Here is a 20,274-nt window from a genome sequence, read left to right on the forward strand (position 1 = left end):
CGAAACGCCCATCCCTAGTCCATATGGATATTTTCTCACAGCAGATTGTTCTGTAGAAGTGAAAAAACGGCAGTCATAGCAAGCGCTAGCTAGCGTATGCATTAGCACGATGCTAACATGTAGCATCATGTTTGCATTCTCTGGCTTTTTTATGTATTTATGGGCGGTAGAATCACTTTGCTCCTCTCCATGTCTTTGTATCTTTATTGAGTAGGAAAAAAAAAATCATAATTCAGCGTTTGTTTGTAGTATAATTTTTGAATAATTAGAGAAAGTTTCAATTTTTCTCAAAAGACCAAGTATGGGCGATTCCAGAGATGCCGTCTGTATCTATGGTTGGATGTGGCTGATTTGACATTTCCCCTGACATGCTTTCTCTTTTCCTGCTCTTGTTTGTCCTCTGTCTCCTTTCCCCATTCGTTCCGGTGTTTCTTCTCAAAGGAAGCAGCTGAAACTGCTCAAGCAGATAAACAAACCCTCTGCTCTACAAAAAGAAAAGTTAAAACCGTTAAAAACTAAAGTATGAACTTGATGAGGTAGAGGGATCGATTACCTTGGCAAGTGAAGTGTCTCGCCCACAGACCCAACAGCGTTCCTTGGGTTTACCGCGAGGTGGGTGCTTAGTATTCCAAACGAACTCCCGCCCGATCCGAGTAGTCAAAAGCCGCTTCCCCTTCGCCGCACCTCTGCGCCACTAAATGAATCGTGGATGATTACGCGCGGCCGGCTGTTGACATTGATTTACTCGGCGATGGCGTGCGCGCGTGCTTGATTGCGAAGGGCGACAGTTATCAGAAAGCGCCGCGCTGTGTTATGCCGACAAGTGTGAGCTTTAGCGTAAGAGCATTTGCTTTGATTAGGCAGAAGAGGTGCGGGAGACTAATGGGCCGCGAGGGGCTCCGAACAACACACTCTAAATATCTGCCAACGCCGTGGAGATGCAAGATTATTTAGTGAGGGGAGGGTGTCACGGCGCAGAACAGAGGGGTTTGTCCAATCAAGATGTAATGATAGTGTTTCATGTTTTATAACAACAGTGTTATTGTTTATTGTCATTGCTGCAATTTCCTTTTGTTTGTATTCTGTTTTTCCAGCTTACACCTTCATAGAGCAAACTACACAACAACTTCATTAACAGATTCTGGCAGGGGCGGACTGGGACTGAAAAACAGCCCTGGACTCTGACCAGCCTGGCCCAAATTAGCTTTAACGCCTTAACGGAGCGCATTTTCTCCAGTTTGGCTTTACCCAAATCTAAAAGCTGCTCGACTGGAGAGCAACAATGTAACGCCTCATTTTGAAAGCTGAGACCTACAAGAGTGATTGTAACTTTTTGTCTTTCTGTAACTTTTTTGTTTTTTCATTACTTTTTTTGTGGCTTTTTGTTGTGTTTTTGTCAAGTTTTATCTATCATTTTTTGTTATGTTTTTGTGGCCTTTTCGTTGCTTTGCTGTTGTGTTTTTGTTGACTTTTCATAACATTTTCCGGCACATTTTTTGTTTTCTTTTCAACCTCTTTTTGTCGCTAATTTGATGCTTTTCTTTTTAGCTTTTAGATTTGGGTAAAGCTCGGTTAAGGCGGGACCGGTGGCCCTAGAGCCAGTGGCCCTTCTGTGCTCTTCCAGAATGGACATATGGCCAGTCCTACCCTGGATTCTGGGTGTATCTTCTACTCAATAAAGCTACAGAAACATGGAGTGGGGCAAAATGGTTCAACAGCCCATTTAACAGGGAATGCTAACCATAGTTCTACATTAGCTTGATGCTACAAGCTAAGATCTAGCTTCGAGTGCCGTTTTTTCACTTTCTGCTGTCAAAACGTGTTTATAGTCTCTCCCAGAAAAGTGGAAAAATAATGTCTTCCATAAAACACTTCCGTCGCTCGCTAGACCACACCCCCCAGTTCTAAAAATACTAGCGTTATTGTTCAGTTAAAAGAAAGTGTTCAAGCAGTAGTGGCCTAGTAGCTAACGCAGTTGTTCTGTATGTTTTTTAGCTAATGCTAGCTTGTGGATAATGTTTGCTAGTTCTCCACAAAATGTCAGATTTCTATGGTAACATTTGATGTCGAGCTTCTTCGTGACAAACGTATCTGGGGTCATGTTTGGTTGAGAAGTCCTACACATTCATAGTATTAATAATTTTAGCGCTCAGATTGCCTTTTTTGAAAATCGTGTCTTTCTACTCGGACTAGGATTTTTTTTTTCTCCTATCCGTGCATTCCTCTTTGTCTGGAGTCATCCAAGGCGACGTTATGCTAGTTTTGGCTAACTTCCTGTGCTCATAGCTGTTTCCTGTCTGTGTTTGTTGGAGAGTCAACTGTATCTCGTTGAAATATTTAAACATTGCAACATGGAGCCGGCAGATAATCACTTACAACATGTTAACAGATTTTATGAATTAATATAAATACTACATATACACTGCAGGAACTGTGATTTTAAATGTGTTTTAACCTGGAAGCTAAAGGCTAATAAATGTTAAAATAACTACACCATCTGAACACATTTTCTTGAAAACAAATGGTTTTACTCTCATTCCGGTTTAATTATTTTTTTTATTCCTAGTTTGTTTTTAATATACGCTTAAAATAAATACAGGAAGTGGTTACAAACACACAGGAAGTGAGCCGCAACATTACACATGCAGAGAATTAAAAGTTTATTGAAATTGTACACTGTACTGAAACAACCACAAAATTACTACTACTACTACTGCTACTACTACTACTACTACTACTACTCAAATTGTAGTTTTGGCCTTTTGTGGGGGGGCATTTTTCAGTTTACCAGAATGTATGCATGTGTCTCAGCTTTTTGGGTAATTAATTCCTGGACACATTGTATTATAGAGTTTCCCATTTTAATGAATTTCTTTGCATATTTTTTCTGTCCTTGTCTCAGATTAGCCCTGGGTTGCCATGACGAGCGAGGAGTGTCCTGTGCCGCTGAGGAGCCTCTCCTCGGCCAGGCCGGGGCCGCCGGAGGAGGAGGAGGAGGACTACGGCTCGGCGCACAGTGACGACATCATGGAGGAGGAGGGGGCACCGGGCGACGACATCAGCCTGGGCAGTGACCTGAGCACCCTGGTGGTGCCCTTCCCCGAGATGGCGCCTGTGGTGTTCTTCTGCCTCAAACAGACCACCTGCCCGCGCAACTGGTGCATCCGCATGGTGTCCAGCCCATATCCTTGCAAAACTAATGTGCTGAAAGGGTTCACAGACACAAAGAGTCGCGAGAGCAAATCATAGAGGCTGCAAAATCTCTTATATCTGTGGGGTCTCGTTTATGCAGAACTGACAAATGAGACCCTTTAGCTTAAACCACTACAAACATGTTCTGGAAGATTTTGTAGTTAATATCTCTTTCTCAAATGCTCTAGGCTCTTTTTTCTAAAACGCCTTTATTTATTTACATTTTTCCCCAAAATGCATATGTTGTCTAAATATGAATTCATTTGAAAAAATTCCACAATGATTACCACGTCTATCTGGACATTTTTTTGCTGGACAAAACAAAATCTGCAGCATTTTAAGAAAATAGCGAGCCTTCTTTCACTATTTCCAGGAAGTGAAACCACATAATCATTCGGCTGTTTTTGATCATTATTGCATTTTAACCAACAAAGTGTAATATATATGACACCCCCGCTTTAGAAATGAGCTCCTGTTCAGTTCTGTTTTGAGTCTTGATTTAATCTACTTTGGACACAATGTGATGAAAACAATACTTGTTTTTGTACATTTAATAAAACATAGCCCTTTAGTCCGATATTAGCAGTTGTAATAATTACGGCTCGGTAACGATACCAGTACTTTAAGGATACTTGGTTTTCGATACCGGTATCTGAACAATACCTTTTCCAATACCTCGTCGTCCAGGACAAAAAAAACAGAAAAATAATGTGTGGAAGATCTGCAAATTTTAAATATTGGGTTCATTTTAATCAATGTCAAGAAATGTGTGAACAATGGGGAATAATTTGGCTGAAAATTGGGAGAAATTGTGTGTGAGGAGAAACAAAATTGGGAAAAGATGGGGAATAAATTGGGGAAAACATTGGGAAAATATCAGTAATAAAGAATGAGCAAAAATTAGGGGAACAAATTGGGAAAACGAGAAAAAAACAGGAAAAAAATGGCCATAAAAATGTGAAAACAAATGTTTTTTTTTTTTTTTTCACCATTTGTAAAAAAAAAAATGTTTCACTTTTCACTGTTTACAAAAAAAGTTCTTCTGACAAGGCATCTAGTCAGTGGTAAACCCTCTCAGAACCTCGTCCAAATGACTTCCCTATAGTAAACCATTCTCTTAGTTCTATATCCAGCATTTTCCCCATCTATTATTCTCTATGTGAATACAGACTAGTGCACTTGTTACTCCAAACCATGTCAACCGTTTGAGTGCAGCCTCATCCCGGTCATTTAGCATCACGGCTGACAGCCTCCACTTGTGATATTATGTCTCTATATCGAACTGTTGTCAGAAATGTGGGGGGCGACACGGAGCGGAGTGTAACGGGCGGCTCGGTCAGTTGCTTGGCTGCAAGATTGGCCGGAAAGACTGAGTTTGGGTCAATGATAGAAAGCCCTTCTCAAATAAATGTACGAAAACTGCAGCACATTTTGGATTGGCAGGGAATAAAAAGATGTGAGATTCAGGATTGGGCGTGTTGTTTCCTGGCAAATATCGATAAGCAATTAATTTCTTAAGTCAATATAACAGTGCGCATCTTAAACACGTCGAGGAGCGATACCATCTGGGAGAAACATGAACTGATAAACCAAAACAAGAAACCCGTGCCATGGGGAGACGATATTTAGGCTATTATATCATCTCAGTGAATGCAGCCTTTGGGATTTGCTCATTGCTACAACTCGAACCTGATATGACTGTCCTACCTAAAACATCTCCACATTCTCCACTTTCACCTCCACATCTCTTTCTCTCTCTTTTCATCGTTTTTATCTCAATTCTCATTTCATTTCCACTTGCTAACTAGCCCCCCCCCCCCCCCCCCCCCCCCAACAGGAAATTCTGCCAGACTCTGCCAAAGTAAGTCCAAAGCTTTCTTATGTTTTGCTGGTTTTCACACATCACTCCGACAATTGAGTTCAGTGTTTGAGGACTTTGCAATGTGGATGGAATTTGTTTTGTCCAAACTGTACCCAAGAGTTTGTTAGTTTGTGAGGCCCGCTCCAATCTCGCACAATCATGCTTGAGAGATAGAAAACTGCCATGGCTTTTGGTCAGTATGTGTGAAAAATGTAATCTTGCTTTATGCTTGCTGACAGAGAACATGTATTGTTTGGTTTATAGACTTTTAGACTTATTGGAGGTAGATCCTAAGCTCGGTCAAATCATCTGCTTTTTGAAAGTCGGCTAGTTGCAAATAGGCTCGGTGCACGGCATGTTTTTGGCTAACTTCCTGTCGGCTAGTGTAGGGTAAAGACAACTTCCTGTCCACATTTTAATGCAAATTATAAATAAAATAACACTTTAAAGCAGTACTAAGTAACTCTTGCCCCTAAAGGCCATTAGCGCCACTGCATGTGTCGTAGCGTTGCAGTTTTTTTACTTATTAATTGTCCGTGAGAGTAAATACTACGCTGACAGAAAAGGTCGAAAGGAGAGAGGGATATTGTACATCCAATTACACAATGGAGATCATTTTTTTCACTCAAACGTGGCTGTAAATACTGTTTAAGTGGCGCTAGCCCGCAGTTAGCTTTTCCCGTTAGCCTGCTAGCTTCTTCTTCGTGATTCTATTAGTGTGCATTGGTTGCTCCGGTCCGGTGGCAGTCAAGTTGCAAATGTGGTGTTCTGTCCAGAGACACCAGAGGGAGATGAAAGACCCCCCAATCATCCCATTAACACTTCAGAGGGACTACGGAAAGGATTTATTAAGGTAAACAAATTACTTAGTACTGCTTTTAAATCTAAATCTCGAATAACTCAACTTACATACTATAAAGCCGAGTGCGTTTCACGAAAGTAGTTCAGATGGTGATACTATTTGACCAACTGTTAGCGTTAAATAAACATTAGCCGTAAGCTTCATGGCTAATGCATTGCTAAAAATAAAGAAGTCTCCTGTGGTGAAATATATGTAATGTAACAAGATATGGGCAACATTTCAACATGATACAGCTGATTTCCCATAGGAATAATAGAGGGAACAGTTATGAGAACATGAAGTTAGCCAGAACTAGCTTAGCGTTGCCGTAGATCAGTGTTTCCCAACCAGAGGTGCAGGGATTTTCAATAATAAGTTTGAATTTAAGAGCATTTTAGCTTCACTTTGAACACAACACACGACTAAACATAAATAGTGACGGGATCCTGAATGTAAGGGGTACTTTCAGTGTAAATGAGCGACTCCAGGGGTACGTGGGACAAAAAAGGTTGGGAACCACTGCCGTAGATGATATATATTTGTTTCAAAAAGACATGGCTTACTTTCCATAGAATTCAAACACAGACAGGAAGCATTACCATCATAGATACAGACGGCATCTCGTCATAGAAGGGGGCGTGGCTTCGCCGAGGGGGAAAATAGAATCTTTAGGGAAACACAATTTCCCACTCTTTTTAGCCATTTTCTGGTGGCTAAAAATCACATAAATAAAGTCAAATGTAAATCGGGCCCATATGGATATTTTGTCACAACAGATCGTTCAGTAGAAGTGGAAAAAAACGGCAGTTGTAGCAAGCGCTAGCTAACCGTTAGCATTAGCCCGATGCTAACATATAGCATCAAGTTAACATTCTCCGTTATTCATGTATTTATGGGCTGTTGAACCACTTTGCTCCTCCCCATGTCTTTGTATCATTATTTAGTAGAAACTATGTTCACAATTCAACGTTTGTTACAGTAGTTTTTGAATAATTATAGAAAATTTACATTTTTTCAAAATTGTTTTCCCCCTTAACTGTTTTCATAAATGACCATATATGGGCAATTCCAGAGGTGCCGTCTGTATCTATTGCCCTAAGAGTTTAGCATCATGTAGCTATGCAACCTTCCATGCTTTTTGTTTCTGTTCAAAAGGATGGTAAAAGCGTGTAGTCTGGCTGGATAGGCTTGCACAACGTGAGGAAAAAAATAAAAAAAAGTAAAAAAATCTATGACAAAAAAAAGTATACTATTGTGATATTTTTACAAAAGCATTTTGTTGAATTAATTTGAAGCATAAGTTTTACTTGTTTTCACCAAATTGTGTTGCGATCAGATAAGATAAAAATTGGACTTTGCACACTCCAGTTACCATACTTTCTTTCTAAGGTTATGTCATATGTTGTGTCTCCAATCCTTCTATTTTTCACCTACTATTGCAAAAAAAGATAGTTTGGTGATACACTGTGTACAACCTACAGTCCTCCACATTTTCAAACTTTCGAATGTTACAGCATCCACCTACAGCCGAAACGATTCCCTCTGCCTGTTTGCGGATATGTGATTTTCTCATCAGCTTTTGATGGCAGGCTGTTGTTTGCAGAAGGGCTGCTGGTGGTTGCACTGGGACGTGGGATGATCCTTTTACACGTACAGAATAAGCCGTCGGACACGGCGCTCTCAGCTGGCAGAGTTTGCGGGTTTTGCCCCTCTGTCAAATCGTCCGGCTTTAATACAGAGCGTGGCCCGGTCACTGGAATGTCAGGGGGACTGCGGACAGGGATGGTGCCAAAGTTTGAGAATGGTGATATATGTGTTGCACTGTACATTGTGTGGGATGTTGGTAGCATTTTAAGGTGTTTCAAATCTGGTTTCAGCTGATTTCATATACATTATAGGCCTAAAATCATGTTGAAATATGTAGGACTGTACTGTACTTTTTTTTTCGAGGATTTGTACTTTACTTGAGTAGTGTTTTGAAAGATAAATATAACACTTTCTACTCCACTACATTTCGTGAAGGCTGCACACTCCAGAGCAATAGGTGGCGCTGTGCAGATGTTTTGTTGATGCTACAGACTCAGGTCAAGGAAGAATGTTTGTCCCCGCCCTGTTGCTGTACAGGTATACTTCCCGAGAAGGTTAGCCTGCTGTCATGGCAACAGACAGTTACAGAGCAGGTACTAAATAGAAATAAAAAGGAGAAGCGGCGTTCGATCCTAATGTATGCGGACAATGAGCAAGTTGGCTAGTCCGGGAGACTTTTCAGAGTCCGTTAGCCTGCTCAATGTATTTTACCTATAGCCGTTAGCATTAGCCATTAAACATCGCAAGTTATGAACGATCCAGATGTTTGTGTTTGTTGTCAATCCATCAACAACATAGAGCCAAGGCGAGGTTACAGCCTAGTTAGAAGTCATTATGAATGTATAGACTTTTTGAGATTTTATTTAAGATACATATTAGCGCATGGAAGTGTCCTCTGAGCTAAACGCTAACTCAAATTCACTTTAGTTTTTGCTTTTAGTGGGGTCGGATACACACCCAGTGGCCACTGAACATCATCTTAACCTCTTAACTCCCACCTGAACGGATCCCATTTTCTCCAGTTTGGCTTTACCCTAATCAAAAAGCTTCTTGGGAAAAAAGCACCAAAACAGCCACAAAAAATGAGGAGAAAGCAAGGATGTAAACGCGACAAAAATGTGACAAAAATTCAAGAAAGATGTGACAAAAAGTCAACCAACAAGTGACCAAAAATGTAAAAAAAAAAAAATGTGAGAAAAACTCAACAAAAAAACGACAAAAACTCAACAAAAATGTGTCAAAAATTGAAAAAAATAAAAAATGTGACAAAAACTCAACAAAGATGTGACAAAAATTTGAAAAAAATGTGACCAACAAGTGACCAAAAATGTATAAATAAAAAAAGGTGAGGAAAAACTGAACAAAAATTAGAAAAAAAACATTTAAAAAAAACATAAAAAGGTGATCCAAGGTTCGACTCCACCGGAAAAAGGTGGCTTCCCCTCTTCAGGTCGGTGGGGAGTCCTTGCCTCAAGTGGAGGAGTTCAAGTATCTCGGGATCTTGTTCACGAGTGAGGGACGGATGGAGCGTGAGATCGACAGACGGATCGGTGCGGCGTCAGCAGTGATGCGGTCGCTGTATCGGTCTGTCGTGGTGAAGAGGGAGCTGAGTCGGGGGGCAAAGCTCTCGATTTACCGATCGATCTACGTTCCCACTCTCACCTATGGTCATGAGATTTGGGTAATGACCGAAAGGACAAGATCGCGAATACAAGCGGCCGAAATGAGTTTCCTTCGCAGGGTGGCTGGGCGCACCCTCCGAGATCGGGTGAGGAGCTCAGTTACCCGGGAGGAACTCGGAGTAGAGTCGCTGCTCCTTCACGTTGAAAGGAGCCAGCTGAGGTGGCTAGGGCATCTGTTCCGGATGCCTCCTGGTCGCCTCCCGCGGGAGGTGTTCCAGGCATGTCCTAGTGGGACAAGGCCTCGTGGAAGACCCAGGACACGGTGGTGGGACTATGTCTCCGAGCTGGCCTGGTGTCGCCTCGGGGTCCCCCCAGAACAGCTGGAGGAGGTGTGTGTGGATCGGGAAGTTTGGGCATCTCTGCTGAGACTGCTGCCCCCGCGACCCGGCCCCGGATAAAGCGGAAGAAAATGGAAAAAAAAAATCGATAAAAAGGTGACACAAGACAGCAACAACAGAAGGAAAAATATCAATTTTGTGGGTCTTAGCTTTCAAATGAGGTGTTACACAGGCCTATAGCCAAAGAGGGCAGCATGCATTCGGTTTAGGCGGGTGGTAAGAGGTTAAAAGATGTTAATAATAAATTAAACCCACAGAAATGATATAAATTCCTTGTATTTTCTTTCCTATTCATTTGTATGAAATGGAACTTTGAATTTATATTAAGTCCAGGATTTGACAGTTGACAAAATGTGTGTGTTTGTAAGAACCGGCTCAGATAGCTAAAGGCTCGGTCAGTGTGAATGGTGTTGTCGATACTCACTGTACTGTACTTTTCAGAATAGGTTGATGCTAATAAAAAGGTCACACTAGATTGGTAACCTTCTGATAAACACTTGGTAGTTGCTAAAACAACCCAGTACAGATGGCAGCTTAAAAGATTTTGCACAAGCAACAGCAAGAATAATAAGGGACCAGTATCAGCAGCAGCAGCTTTTGTTGAGATTCTATTATTTGTTTTTATCTTTCCACACAAAAGCCGTAGCAATTAACCGATACAGAGAAAGAGCATAATCTGGAAGTTATTTTGAAGAATCGCATACCGGTTCAAACAGAACTTGGCATGCAGAGCCACCCCGGACGGTCGGCTCATGCCTTTGATGTCTCACCAGGATTTCAACAGCGAGCGCTAATGGTACAACCCGGCTCCGATGTGCCACGGGCTGCCGACACGCACGCCGGGGCGCAAAAACACACACGTGCGCTCTTCAAATCTTATTTCACATCAGCCATGCCTCATTGGCTCACGGACACCCACCGCGGCTCGCTCGGTAAGCATGTTGGAACACCTGCGAGAGAGGGAGCGAGACATAAAACGGAGCGGAGTTTGTTGTTGCCGCACACAGCCCTGGATATCTTTATTGGGATTCAGACTATTCTGTGGATGTGCAGGAGCCTGTGACTGTAATAGGGACTCATTTATGACACAAGTTCAGGCCTTGTTGAACAATTTCTAGCAATCATCTAAAGACTCTTAAGCCTCATTCCATCGGGATTTTTAACCAGGGACTTTGTTAAAACTGATATCACCCCGTTTTTGTGTGATTCACTCACTCAAACTTACTGTAGACTTTTTTTGTTTGGAACATTGTGAAATAAAAACACTGAATCATGACAGTAATAGTTTGATTGGTTCGTTTTGCTAGCAATGTATCTTTGGCGAGGTTTGTTTGTGTGCCTTGCAGTAGCAACAAAACAGGTTTCTTATCACATGCTACGCCAATCGACGTCTGGGTTTTGCATATGAGATAGGGTGACCAGATTTTCTGCTTTTAAAACTGGGACAAAATGGGAGTTAAATCCACATTAAAGGGTCAAACTTCATGTTTATGGAAGTCTAGACTTCTTGCTATTTATTGTCAGTCACTATGGAAACTTGGTGTTTGAGGTTCTTATGGTCAAGAGTCATTATGTTTTAAGTTAAAAAAAAAAAGAAAAAAAAAAAGCTGCTTGGTTGAAAAGAAAAAACACCTGGGACTAGCATGTGTAAAACTGGGACAAATCAATGGTTTTGGAGAAATCCTCTGACACATTGGACAGAGAGCTTAAAACTGGAACTGTCTTGGGTAAACTGGGACATCTGGTCACCCTAATCTTAGATTTTGCTATTCTCATAAAACAGTGGTATGGGCCACTGTTAAACCCCCAACCCAGAGTGACATTCACATGGTCAAGAGTCATTATAATTCCAGCAAATAAAAAAAAAAAAAAAAGTCTGCTTTAGGTATGGTCTTGGTGGGGGAAAAAACACCTTGGACATAGCATGTGTAGAACTGGGACAAATCAATGGTTTTGGAGAAATCCTCTGAGACATTGGACAGAGAGCTTAAAACTGGGACTGTCCTGGGTAAACTGGGACATCTGGTCACCCTAATCTTAGATTATGCTATTCTCATAAAACAATGGTATGGGCCACTGTTAAACCCCAACCCAGAGGGACATTCACATGGTCAAGAGTCATTATAATTCCAGTAAAAAAAAAGCTGCTTTAGGTATGGTCTTGGTGGGGAACAAACACCTTGGACTTAATCAATGGTTTTTGAGAAATCCTCTGAACATCAGACAGAGAGCTTAAAACTGGGACTGTCCTGGGTAAACTGGGACATCTGGTCACCCTAATCTTAGATCTAGCGTTTCTCATAAACCCCCAGCCCAGAGTCTTTCCACTGACGGTGTTGCGAGAGAGTTTTTTCAGGAGGACATTTCTAATCACGACTGAAGCTGTAAATCTGCCGTACTTTGTGATTCATCTCATTTGTCCGAACCGCTCCTCTGCTTCCATCACCCATGGAAGTTTTGGTTTGTTTTCCCGTGCATTTTCACGTCTCTCTTCGTGTCCTTGGTGTTTTATGTTGACGTGGATGTCTTCAACCCTCTTCCTCGAGTTTACCAAGGAGCACATGAACTCCCCGTATGCTGCAGTGTTTTCAGTCTGCAGCTCACAGCGGATTTTGCGGTATGGTTGAATAGATATAGCTTTGTGTGCACTATGGAAGTTCAGCCCACTGCCACTGGATTAGGACACAGCTTGTTTGGAGCGCGCGTGGGACGATCGTTTTCTTCTCTTTTTTTCTTTTGTGAGAGAGTTTCGCAGGATGTATGCCTCTCCCATCTGTGTGGGACCTCAGCTGCAAAGACTTAGGTGTGTTTGATGTGTGTGTTTGTAAGTGCGTATTGATTGCACAGAAGTAGACAGTGCAGGTGGGAAAACGAAGGATACTGGGCCTGGCTGTAGCAAAAGTGGAGACAATTGTGGTTTCATAAGAACAGGATGGAAATAGACGTTCCGTAACTTTTAGGTGAAAGAGGTTTTCAGATATATGGGTCGCTCAGTTTTGTTTGGAAGTGCTCATTGTACTGTTCTTCAGTACAAATTGTCGCGCCCTCTGCAGGCAGCAGGATGTACAAGTATTTTGGTAACACTTTACATTACGGGCCGGTAAGTCCTTAGTACTTACAGTGGCAATTCTAGATACTTATGGTGGTACTTACATTGGTAAATGCTAGTAATGATAGTGGTACTTCTAGGTACTTATGGTGGTACTTAAAGGATGCTATAGTGAGAATTACAAGGTATGTACTTCTAGAAACTATTGTAGCTCTTAGTAATGAAGGTTGTACTTCTTGTTTTCCCTAATGCTGTCTTATGTTGTTTTATAGTCTCACAATCCTAGAAATTACTTCTGTTTGTAGAAGTACCTCATTTACTACCTATGAATGGCTGCTGTAGTGTCCTTGAATTACCAGTATGTACCATAGATATATCATTGTAACTACTAGAAACTATCACTTAAAAGTAAATAGAAGTACTTCATTACTAAGAGTTACCACTGTATCTCTTAGTAATGAGAGATACAGTGGTAACTCTGTGACTCCCTAACACCAGTTACTAGTAATTACCACTTTTATTTCCACAATAAGTACCACTGTCATTACTAGTATTTACCACTGTAAGTACCACAGACTTACCGGCCTGTAATGTAAAGTGTTACCAGTATTTTTTTTAATGGTGGCAAAACAACAACAAATGCAGTTACCATGACTCTAGTTAAACTGGGTCTGGTGATGGTTTATGGGCTTTGATGATGTGGAGGACACGATCCGTCCGGAAGTTCTATGCAACGCCCTGAGACATTCAAGTGACGAGGTGTAATATAGTTCAATGGGTGAAATGCGAACATTTGATGATATTGCCGTTTAGTATTTAAGGAGCCAGTCAGGTAGGGCCAATCGAAGCCCTAAAAGTGATATGCAAGAGTGAGGTCGAGGAAACAAGAGATATAACATGAACGTGCAGCATAGGCTCAGAATAAAGAGGACCCTGCCGATGCTAATGCTAGCAATGAAAAAAATTGTTCTTGTCGACATTTTGTTTTTGCCCAATTTTGGCATATAAATACATAAATATCAATACAACTCACTAATCAATGTTGTAATTAAACATATTTTTTTAAACAATAAGTATGGTGTTTCTGGCTACAGACTGGATGTCCTTGTATAGAACTTCCGGACAGATCGTGCCTCCGGGACAGCCAGGGCAGTGACAGACACGTCTGAGCTCTGTCTAGTACAAAATACTTCTTCAGGTACCTTATGTCTTTGACAAAGAAACAATGTCTAAAAGTCAATATTGCGTGAAGTCTCCTTTAAGGTGACGAGAGAAATACATAGTAGTATAGACTTAAAGGAACAGGCCACCGTTTTTCCATACTGAGACATGTTCTTACCTGAGTTTAGACGAGTTGATATGTACCTGTCTGGTCTTTGTGTGTGCCCGTGGAAGGAAGTTTGGAGCTGTAGGAATATACTGGGAGAGGTCAAATGCTGGCAACATCTTTGGTCGTTTTGCATGACTGAGGGCACGCACAAAGACCAGACAGGTACGTATCAACTCGTCTAAGCTCAGGTAAGAACATATCTCAGTATGTAAAAACGGTGGCCTGTTCCTTTAAAGTATATCCGCCTCTGGTATCAAAAGTAAAATCTTCCCCCCACTGGTGTTGAAAACTTATATTCTCAGCAAGTACAGTGCCTGACCAAACACAAAAGGTCACCCACTCTAATATTTGGTCGTAGCGCCTTTAGCTTTGATTTACAGCACGGATTCGCTGTGTCATTGTTTCATTACGCTTCTGCAATGTCAAAAGAGTTGCATCCATTTTCCACCAAGATCTTTATGGTGACTCTGCGGTGGCCAATCCATGCGTGATTATGGTGCCTCATGATTAAGCCCGTGCCATCAGGGAAGAAGAAATCTATTGATGGAATAGCCTGGACATTTAGGATGTTCAGGTATGAAACAACCTAACCCCCCGAAGACCCTACAGCGTGATTAAATTCTCTGCAGAAAACGTAACTCTCCATCTTCTACAATGCATCTGTTTCGAGCGGTCCATATTTCTCTCGAACGTTTCGCGCTCCTGGACACGTTTAAATCGTGCGCTCGGACACCCATCCCCAACGCGGGGGGGAAGGCGCGCCAACGCCAGATTGCCCCCATAAACTAAAATAAACGAATACAGCCTAAATTGCCGATCACCCATTCTCCGAACAGTACATCATTATTGATCGGGTCCTTTCGCCGTGTCCATGTGGCGCACACTTCCATCAACACCAGGACACTTTCCAGAGGCGGGCGGGCAGGCGAGCGAGCGGGCAGCGGCGTGGGAAATCTGGCCCTGCTACGGTGAGTCTAATCCAGCCTTGGCCGACTTGAATGGACACCCCCCACCCACCCCCTCCCACACACACACACATACACCGACCTCCTCCATGGAAATCAAATGCATTTCTCTGGTGTGGGCTTTCTGTCATAAAGCCTCCGCCGGCCCCGTGTGCGGCGAGGAGCTGCCTTTATTGCGCTGAGGAGCAGGGAATAGGCCCATTCAGGCAGCTGTGAGAGGGATGCCACAGGATCATAACATGCTACACTTCGCCGGCTTCGATGTGTGCCTGAGTGGGAGATGCATCTTTCTGGATGTGGCGCCGCATCTATAAAAATGTGCTTTGTCTCGGCCCTTTCTCTGAATTATTAAGGGCTAAAGCTATCTTTATTTGGGACACGTGAGACTGATATCAGTGTATCAATAGTTCCAATACCGGTGATTCTTTTTTTTTTACTTTGAAGCAAAACCAAACAGTGATACCATCCATGCATCCATCCAAGCATCCATCCATCCATCCATCCATCCATCCAAACATCCATCCAAGCATCCATCCATCCATCCAAGCATCCATCCATCCATCCATCCATCCAAGCATCCATCCAAGCATCCATCCATCCATCCATCCATCCAAGCATCCATCCATCCATCCATCCATCCATCCATCCAAGCATCCATCCATCCATCCATCCATCCATCCATCCATCCATCCATCCATCCATCCATCCAAGCATCCATCCATCCATCCATCCATCCAAGCATCCATCCAAGCATCCATCCAAGCATCCATCCATCCATCCATCCAAGCATCCATCCATCCATCCATCCAAGCATCCATCCAAGCATCCATCCAAGCATCCATCCAAGCATCCATCCAAGCATCCATCCATCCATCCAAGCATCCATCCATCCATCCATCCATCCATCCATCCATCCATCCATCCATCCATCCATCCATCCATCCATCCATCCATCCATCCATCCATCCATCCATTTTCCCTTCCTGGGACACAAAGCCCACAACAACAGAGCTCCCAGGATCATTCGGGGTGCTCAAACCCCTCCACCACGCTAAGGTGGCGGTCCCAAGAAGGGTCAAACAGTAATAGATCCATACAATTTTTGTATGGATCTATTACTGGATCTATTACTGTCAAACAGTACTAGATCCATACAATTTCTATCAAACTAAAAGTTGGATAAAAATGGTGTGGATCTAGCGCATGCAGATTCAAAAACAAGTGACTAATACACTGCCTTCCATTCGCTGTGGCATTTTTTAGACGTCTCAATGATGGGAAAGTTGGATCATATTCCAAATATCCAGACTCTGTGCTGGCCAATCTTAAAGGTGCATTGTGCATTTTTATTTGTGTGCATGTTTGACAGTGCAGACGCCATTTTAGCCACTCATACAGCCGCTAGGTCACTACAAGTTCAATTACGCACAAATATCTTTTTTTCTCTCTCGTATTAAAAGTTGCATAATGCACCTTTAACCTTAACATTAAATGAACAGGCCACCGTTTTTCCATTCTGTGATACTATATTCTTACCTGAGCTTAGACAAGTTGATGCGTACCTGTCTGTTTTTTGTACGTGCCCGTGGAACAGCGTGGTAGCTTCCAACTTCCCCCTCTGTTTGGAGCCATAGGAATATACTGGGAGTGGCTAAATGCTAACAGCATCTATGGTCGTTTTGCATGACTGAGGGCACGCACAACGACCAGACAGGTAGCCTACGCATGAACTTGTCTAAGGTCAGGTAAGAACATATCTCAGTGTGGAAAAATGGTGGCCTGTTCCTTTAACAGCAGAGATATACAGGCATATGCACCAACGTTAGAAAACTTTAGGGCTTTATTACTCTCTCGCAACAACATCTCCACTTCAGTAGCTCCTACAGACTCCAAACTTTCTAGTCTTGGACAAATTGGTGAATTTTAATCGCTAATTTGCATTGGCTTTCGCTGGCAAAAATGTTTTCGCTTTCAACAAAACTAAATATCCAAAATCCATTTAATCAAAGCATTTAAATAAAAAATCATGTAACACAATCACTCAATTCAATAAAATGTATTCAAAAAATGTACTTGGAAAGTACGAAGGCAACGAAACATAAGAACCAATGTTTTGACAAATTTGAAACAGTCATTGATTTAGATGTAAAGTATTACTGTATCTTGATATAGGCAAAAACAAATCAAAAACGGGCGAGTCTGTTCAGAGCCAGCTCAGATTTTGAAAAAAAAAAGGGGCATGAAATTTATTAGACAATGTCTTCATCATGCTCCTATTCAGCATTGAATACTTTTGCTGTTGCTGTTGTGGTTATTATTATGTCTGTAATAACGCCATGGCTGAATAAAAAAATTTAACTGAACTGATTTAAACCTGTTTTGACTCATGGTTGGACAATTTGATCAATTACATGAAAACTTAAAACGATAGGAAACTTGCAATACAGCTTTTCCCTCACACTTATGTGAATAATCTCCAACAAAAGTTTCAAATTGATATCTCGAAATACATTTTTTCCCTATTCGCCTGCAGTGTCTCGCCTTAAAATAATATTCCTGCCTTGCTGATTCACCGCGCGTCGATCACACCGCACCACTCCCTACGCCGAGAAGGCAGAAATCTCAACTTCTGTTCCGACCGAAGGCGCACGAAAGTTGCAGAAAAGCGAACGAGCGACTGACGGCGAGGAGAGAGAGAGCAGGAGCGAGAGCGCGGGAGCGAGGCTATTGGAGGTGATGTGTCCCAGGTGTGCGCTCCATCCCCGGCAGTAGTTAGGAGCGCCGCCTTGCCATCCGTCACCATGGAGATAACAAGCTGTCAGGGCGGATACGGGAGCACGGGGGCCACAGAAGGCAGGGCACCGCGGACCGCGCCACACCGGGAGCCAATCAGGGGAGCAGATAATGCCGAGAGGGGGAGAGCGAGGCAGAGGGCACGGCGGCAACATGAGCGAGTGGAGGTGAAGGATTGACACATGGAGAGAGAGAAGGAAGGGAGAGTAGATACTGTAAGAGAGTGATTCATATTGGTGTTATTGGCACAGGTGCTAGGAAAGTTTATAGGAGCTGCTTTGAATCCCAAGTGTGCTACTGTAAAGAAAAAACATTTATTGTCACATGGACTGCTTTGTAAATGCGTGTTGTGTTAGACGGACATTTTGGTAAGTGTCATGTGAGAGGAGGCCACTTTTATTCACTAATTCTTATCAATTCAAGCTCTGTAATGGTTTCTAACGAAGCTTTGGCATCACCGAAATCTGGCAGATGACAGCTGACAACATCTGAATCGTTCATAATTTGTGATGTGTGATGGCTACATTCTAACATCTATGAGAACAAATAAAATAAACAGGCTACAGAAAGTTTCCTGCTTTCTAACTGTCTTTCTCCTTTGTTTTTGTATAGTTGTATTATACATATTGCACTGAAAGCTATCCGCACTAACTCGTCTGACTCAGTTAGGTACATTTTAAAGGATCTGTATCATGTTATTTTAGTCACTCCAAAGTAAAGTATAGGCATTAATATGATATATTATACTTCTACCACTATGGAACACAAATTTTTTGTGATAAATATAGGTATTTCTGGAGGTATCTTTCAAACCTGGAAGACAAAACGCTTGGATTCAGTTAACTCCGACAGTTAACAACTTTAGTAGCAGTAGAAATATAAATACCACAGAAAAAAGTGAAGTTACTTCATGATGCGGTTATTAGGAGTTGACATCTGCAACACGGCTTCATAAATGGCTAACACATGCGCTAACGTGCTAACACACAAGCTAACATGCGTTTTGATTGACTCACTGCTCTGGTCCATCGCTGTTTACATTATGGGACTCGCGTTGGTTATAAAAGTTAATCCACTTTGGTTCAGGCCAAGGTTCACCAAACATCCATCAAGAGACAGTCACAGAAAAACAATATTTTGGCTGATAGATCCAAATTCTGGCGAGTGGCCTCTTCTTTAGGAAGGTTGAATAAAGTCCTGAACCTCTCAAACGCTTTTCTCTGTGACATTATCATTAGGTAAGAAAAAGAACAGGTGTCCAGAGTAGGTTAGAAAGAGCTCCTTCTTCACAACTTTTGGTGCAAACATGACATGAAAAGGCTGTTTCACAAATTAAAATCAGGCTGTAAGACATTACATTACAGATGTCGAGCACTTCCGTTCCGCTGTGACGACACAACTGAGCAGGTCAGTCGTTTTCCAGCAGAGGGCGGAGCAGCTGCTCAGAGAGCAGGATTCAGGGGGATTGCTGGGGGTGTTTTTGATAAGGAAATAGCAAAACAACATGGTTAAAAGCTACAAAAAGTGGATTTTGCATGATATAGGACCTTTAAAGCAGTAGTAGTTTGGTGTAACAACATCATAAAACAATAGCCTTAACAGAACTTGATAAAAAGAAACAACGTCTTTGAAGAGTTTTCAAAATCCGTTTGGAATACTTTTTTTTTTTTACTTTGTAAAGTGCAGACATGATGTATTTACAGTACGCTGGGATACATTATATATTGTATCCACTCACATGCTCATAACTGCAGGTGGCTAGCTAAAGCCAACCTGGTGTAAAGCGTCTTTCATTAGTTTTTGCACATTGTCCCTAAAGTAAACTTCTGTAAAATAAACGCAAGTACATTTCCGAGAGGGACGTTTTAAATGGAACGTCCCTTCGGATTTCCCACTGGAAATGTTGGACGGAAATGTCAGGGAAAGCAACATGGCGTTGGCGGCGCACCGTGTTAGCGGTAAATAGAAACACACTACTACAATAATTTAATATTTCTACTGTTCTCACTCTGTAGTGACCCCTGCTGGCCGCCCACTGTTGGTCACTCAGCTCCTGCACAGAAGTTGAGCCTCTACGGTTATAAAGCGCACGGTTTGCTTTGCCATGCTAATGTTGCTAACGTCCACCACGGGCTAATGACAACAAGCGCTAACTGTGCTCTCTAAATGATTTGTTACAATATTTAGTAGCTGAATTATTTTTATTAGTTTCACTGGCATTAAACTTTCCGAACCGACAACTGGAACACTGAAACTCTGTGAAAAAACAACTTTCCCTGCTCCGAGTTCCAGCCTCCGAGGGCAAATGGAGCACAGCATCAGTGTTAGCCTAACATTTTCATATTAAGAGCAGATCGTAGCATTTTATTAAAGCTAGTTTAGTAGGATGTGCTCTCACTGGTTTCAAAAAGGCATTTAAAACTGAATTTGGGTTGCCCTGTGTGTGAATTATTGACTAAAAAAATCATGCATGCCAAACCTTGAAGTTTTGTTCATCCGTTATGCTAGCTCGTCTCGCTAAAGTCTTTAAAGCAGCAGCACTTCCCCTGGGTGAAACACAACAGTTTCACACTCCACATCAAGTCGAGGCTAATTGCGTAACACAAGGAGCTGAGACATTACTGCGCTGGATGAAG

The 20,274-nt window shown here is 42.1% G+C and overlaps 1 protein-coding gene across 1 annotated transcript in view; it reads left to right on the plus strand.

Moving 5' to 3' along the window:
* Nucleotides 1-20,274, plus strand: part of LOC306969136 (voltage-dependent T-type calcium channel subunit alpha-1I-like) — a 460,402-nt gene that overhangs the window by 104,594 nt on the left and 335,534 nt on the right. The window contains 1 exon segment of the mRNA XM_079564736.1: nt 2,903-3,181. Within this exon segment, the coding sequence (XP_079420862.1) occupies nt 2,920-3,181 (262 nt within the window). The 5' untranslated portion in view covers nt 2,903-2,919.

This window comes from Gobius niger, assembly GCF_951799975.1.
Source record: "Gobius niger genome assembly, chromosome: 10".
NCBI lineage: Eukaryota > Metazoa > Chordata > Actinopteri > Gobiiformes > Gobiidae > Gobius > Gobius niger.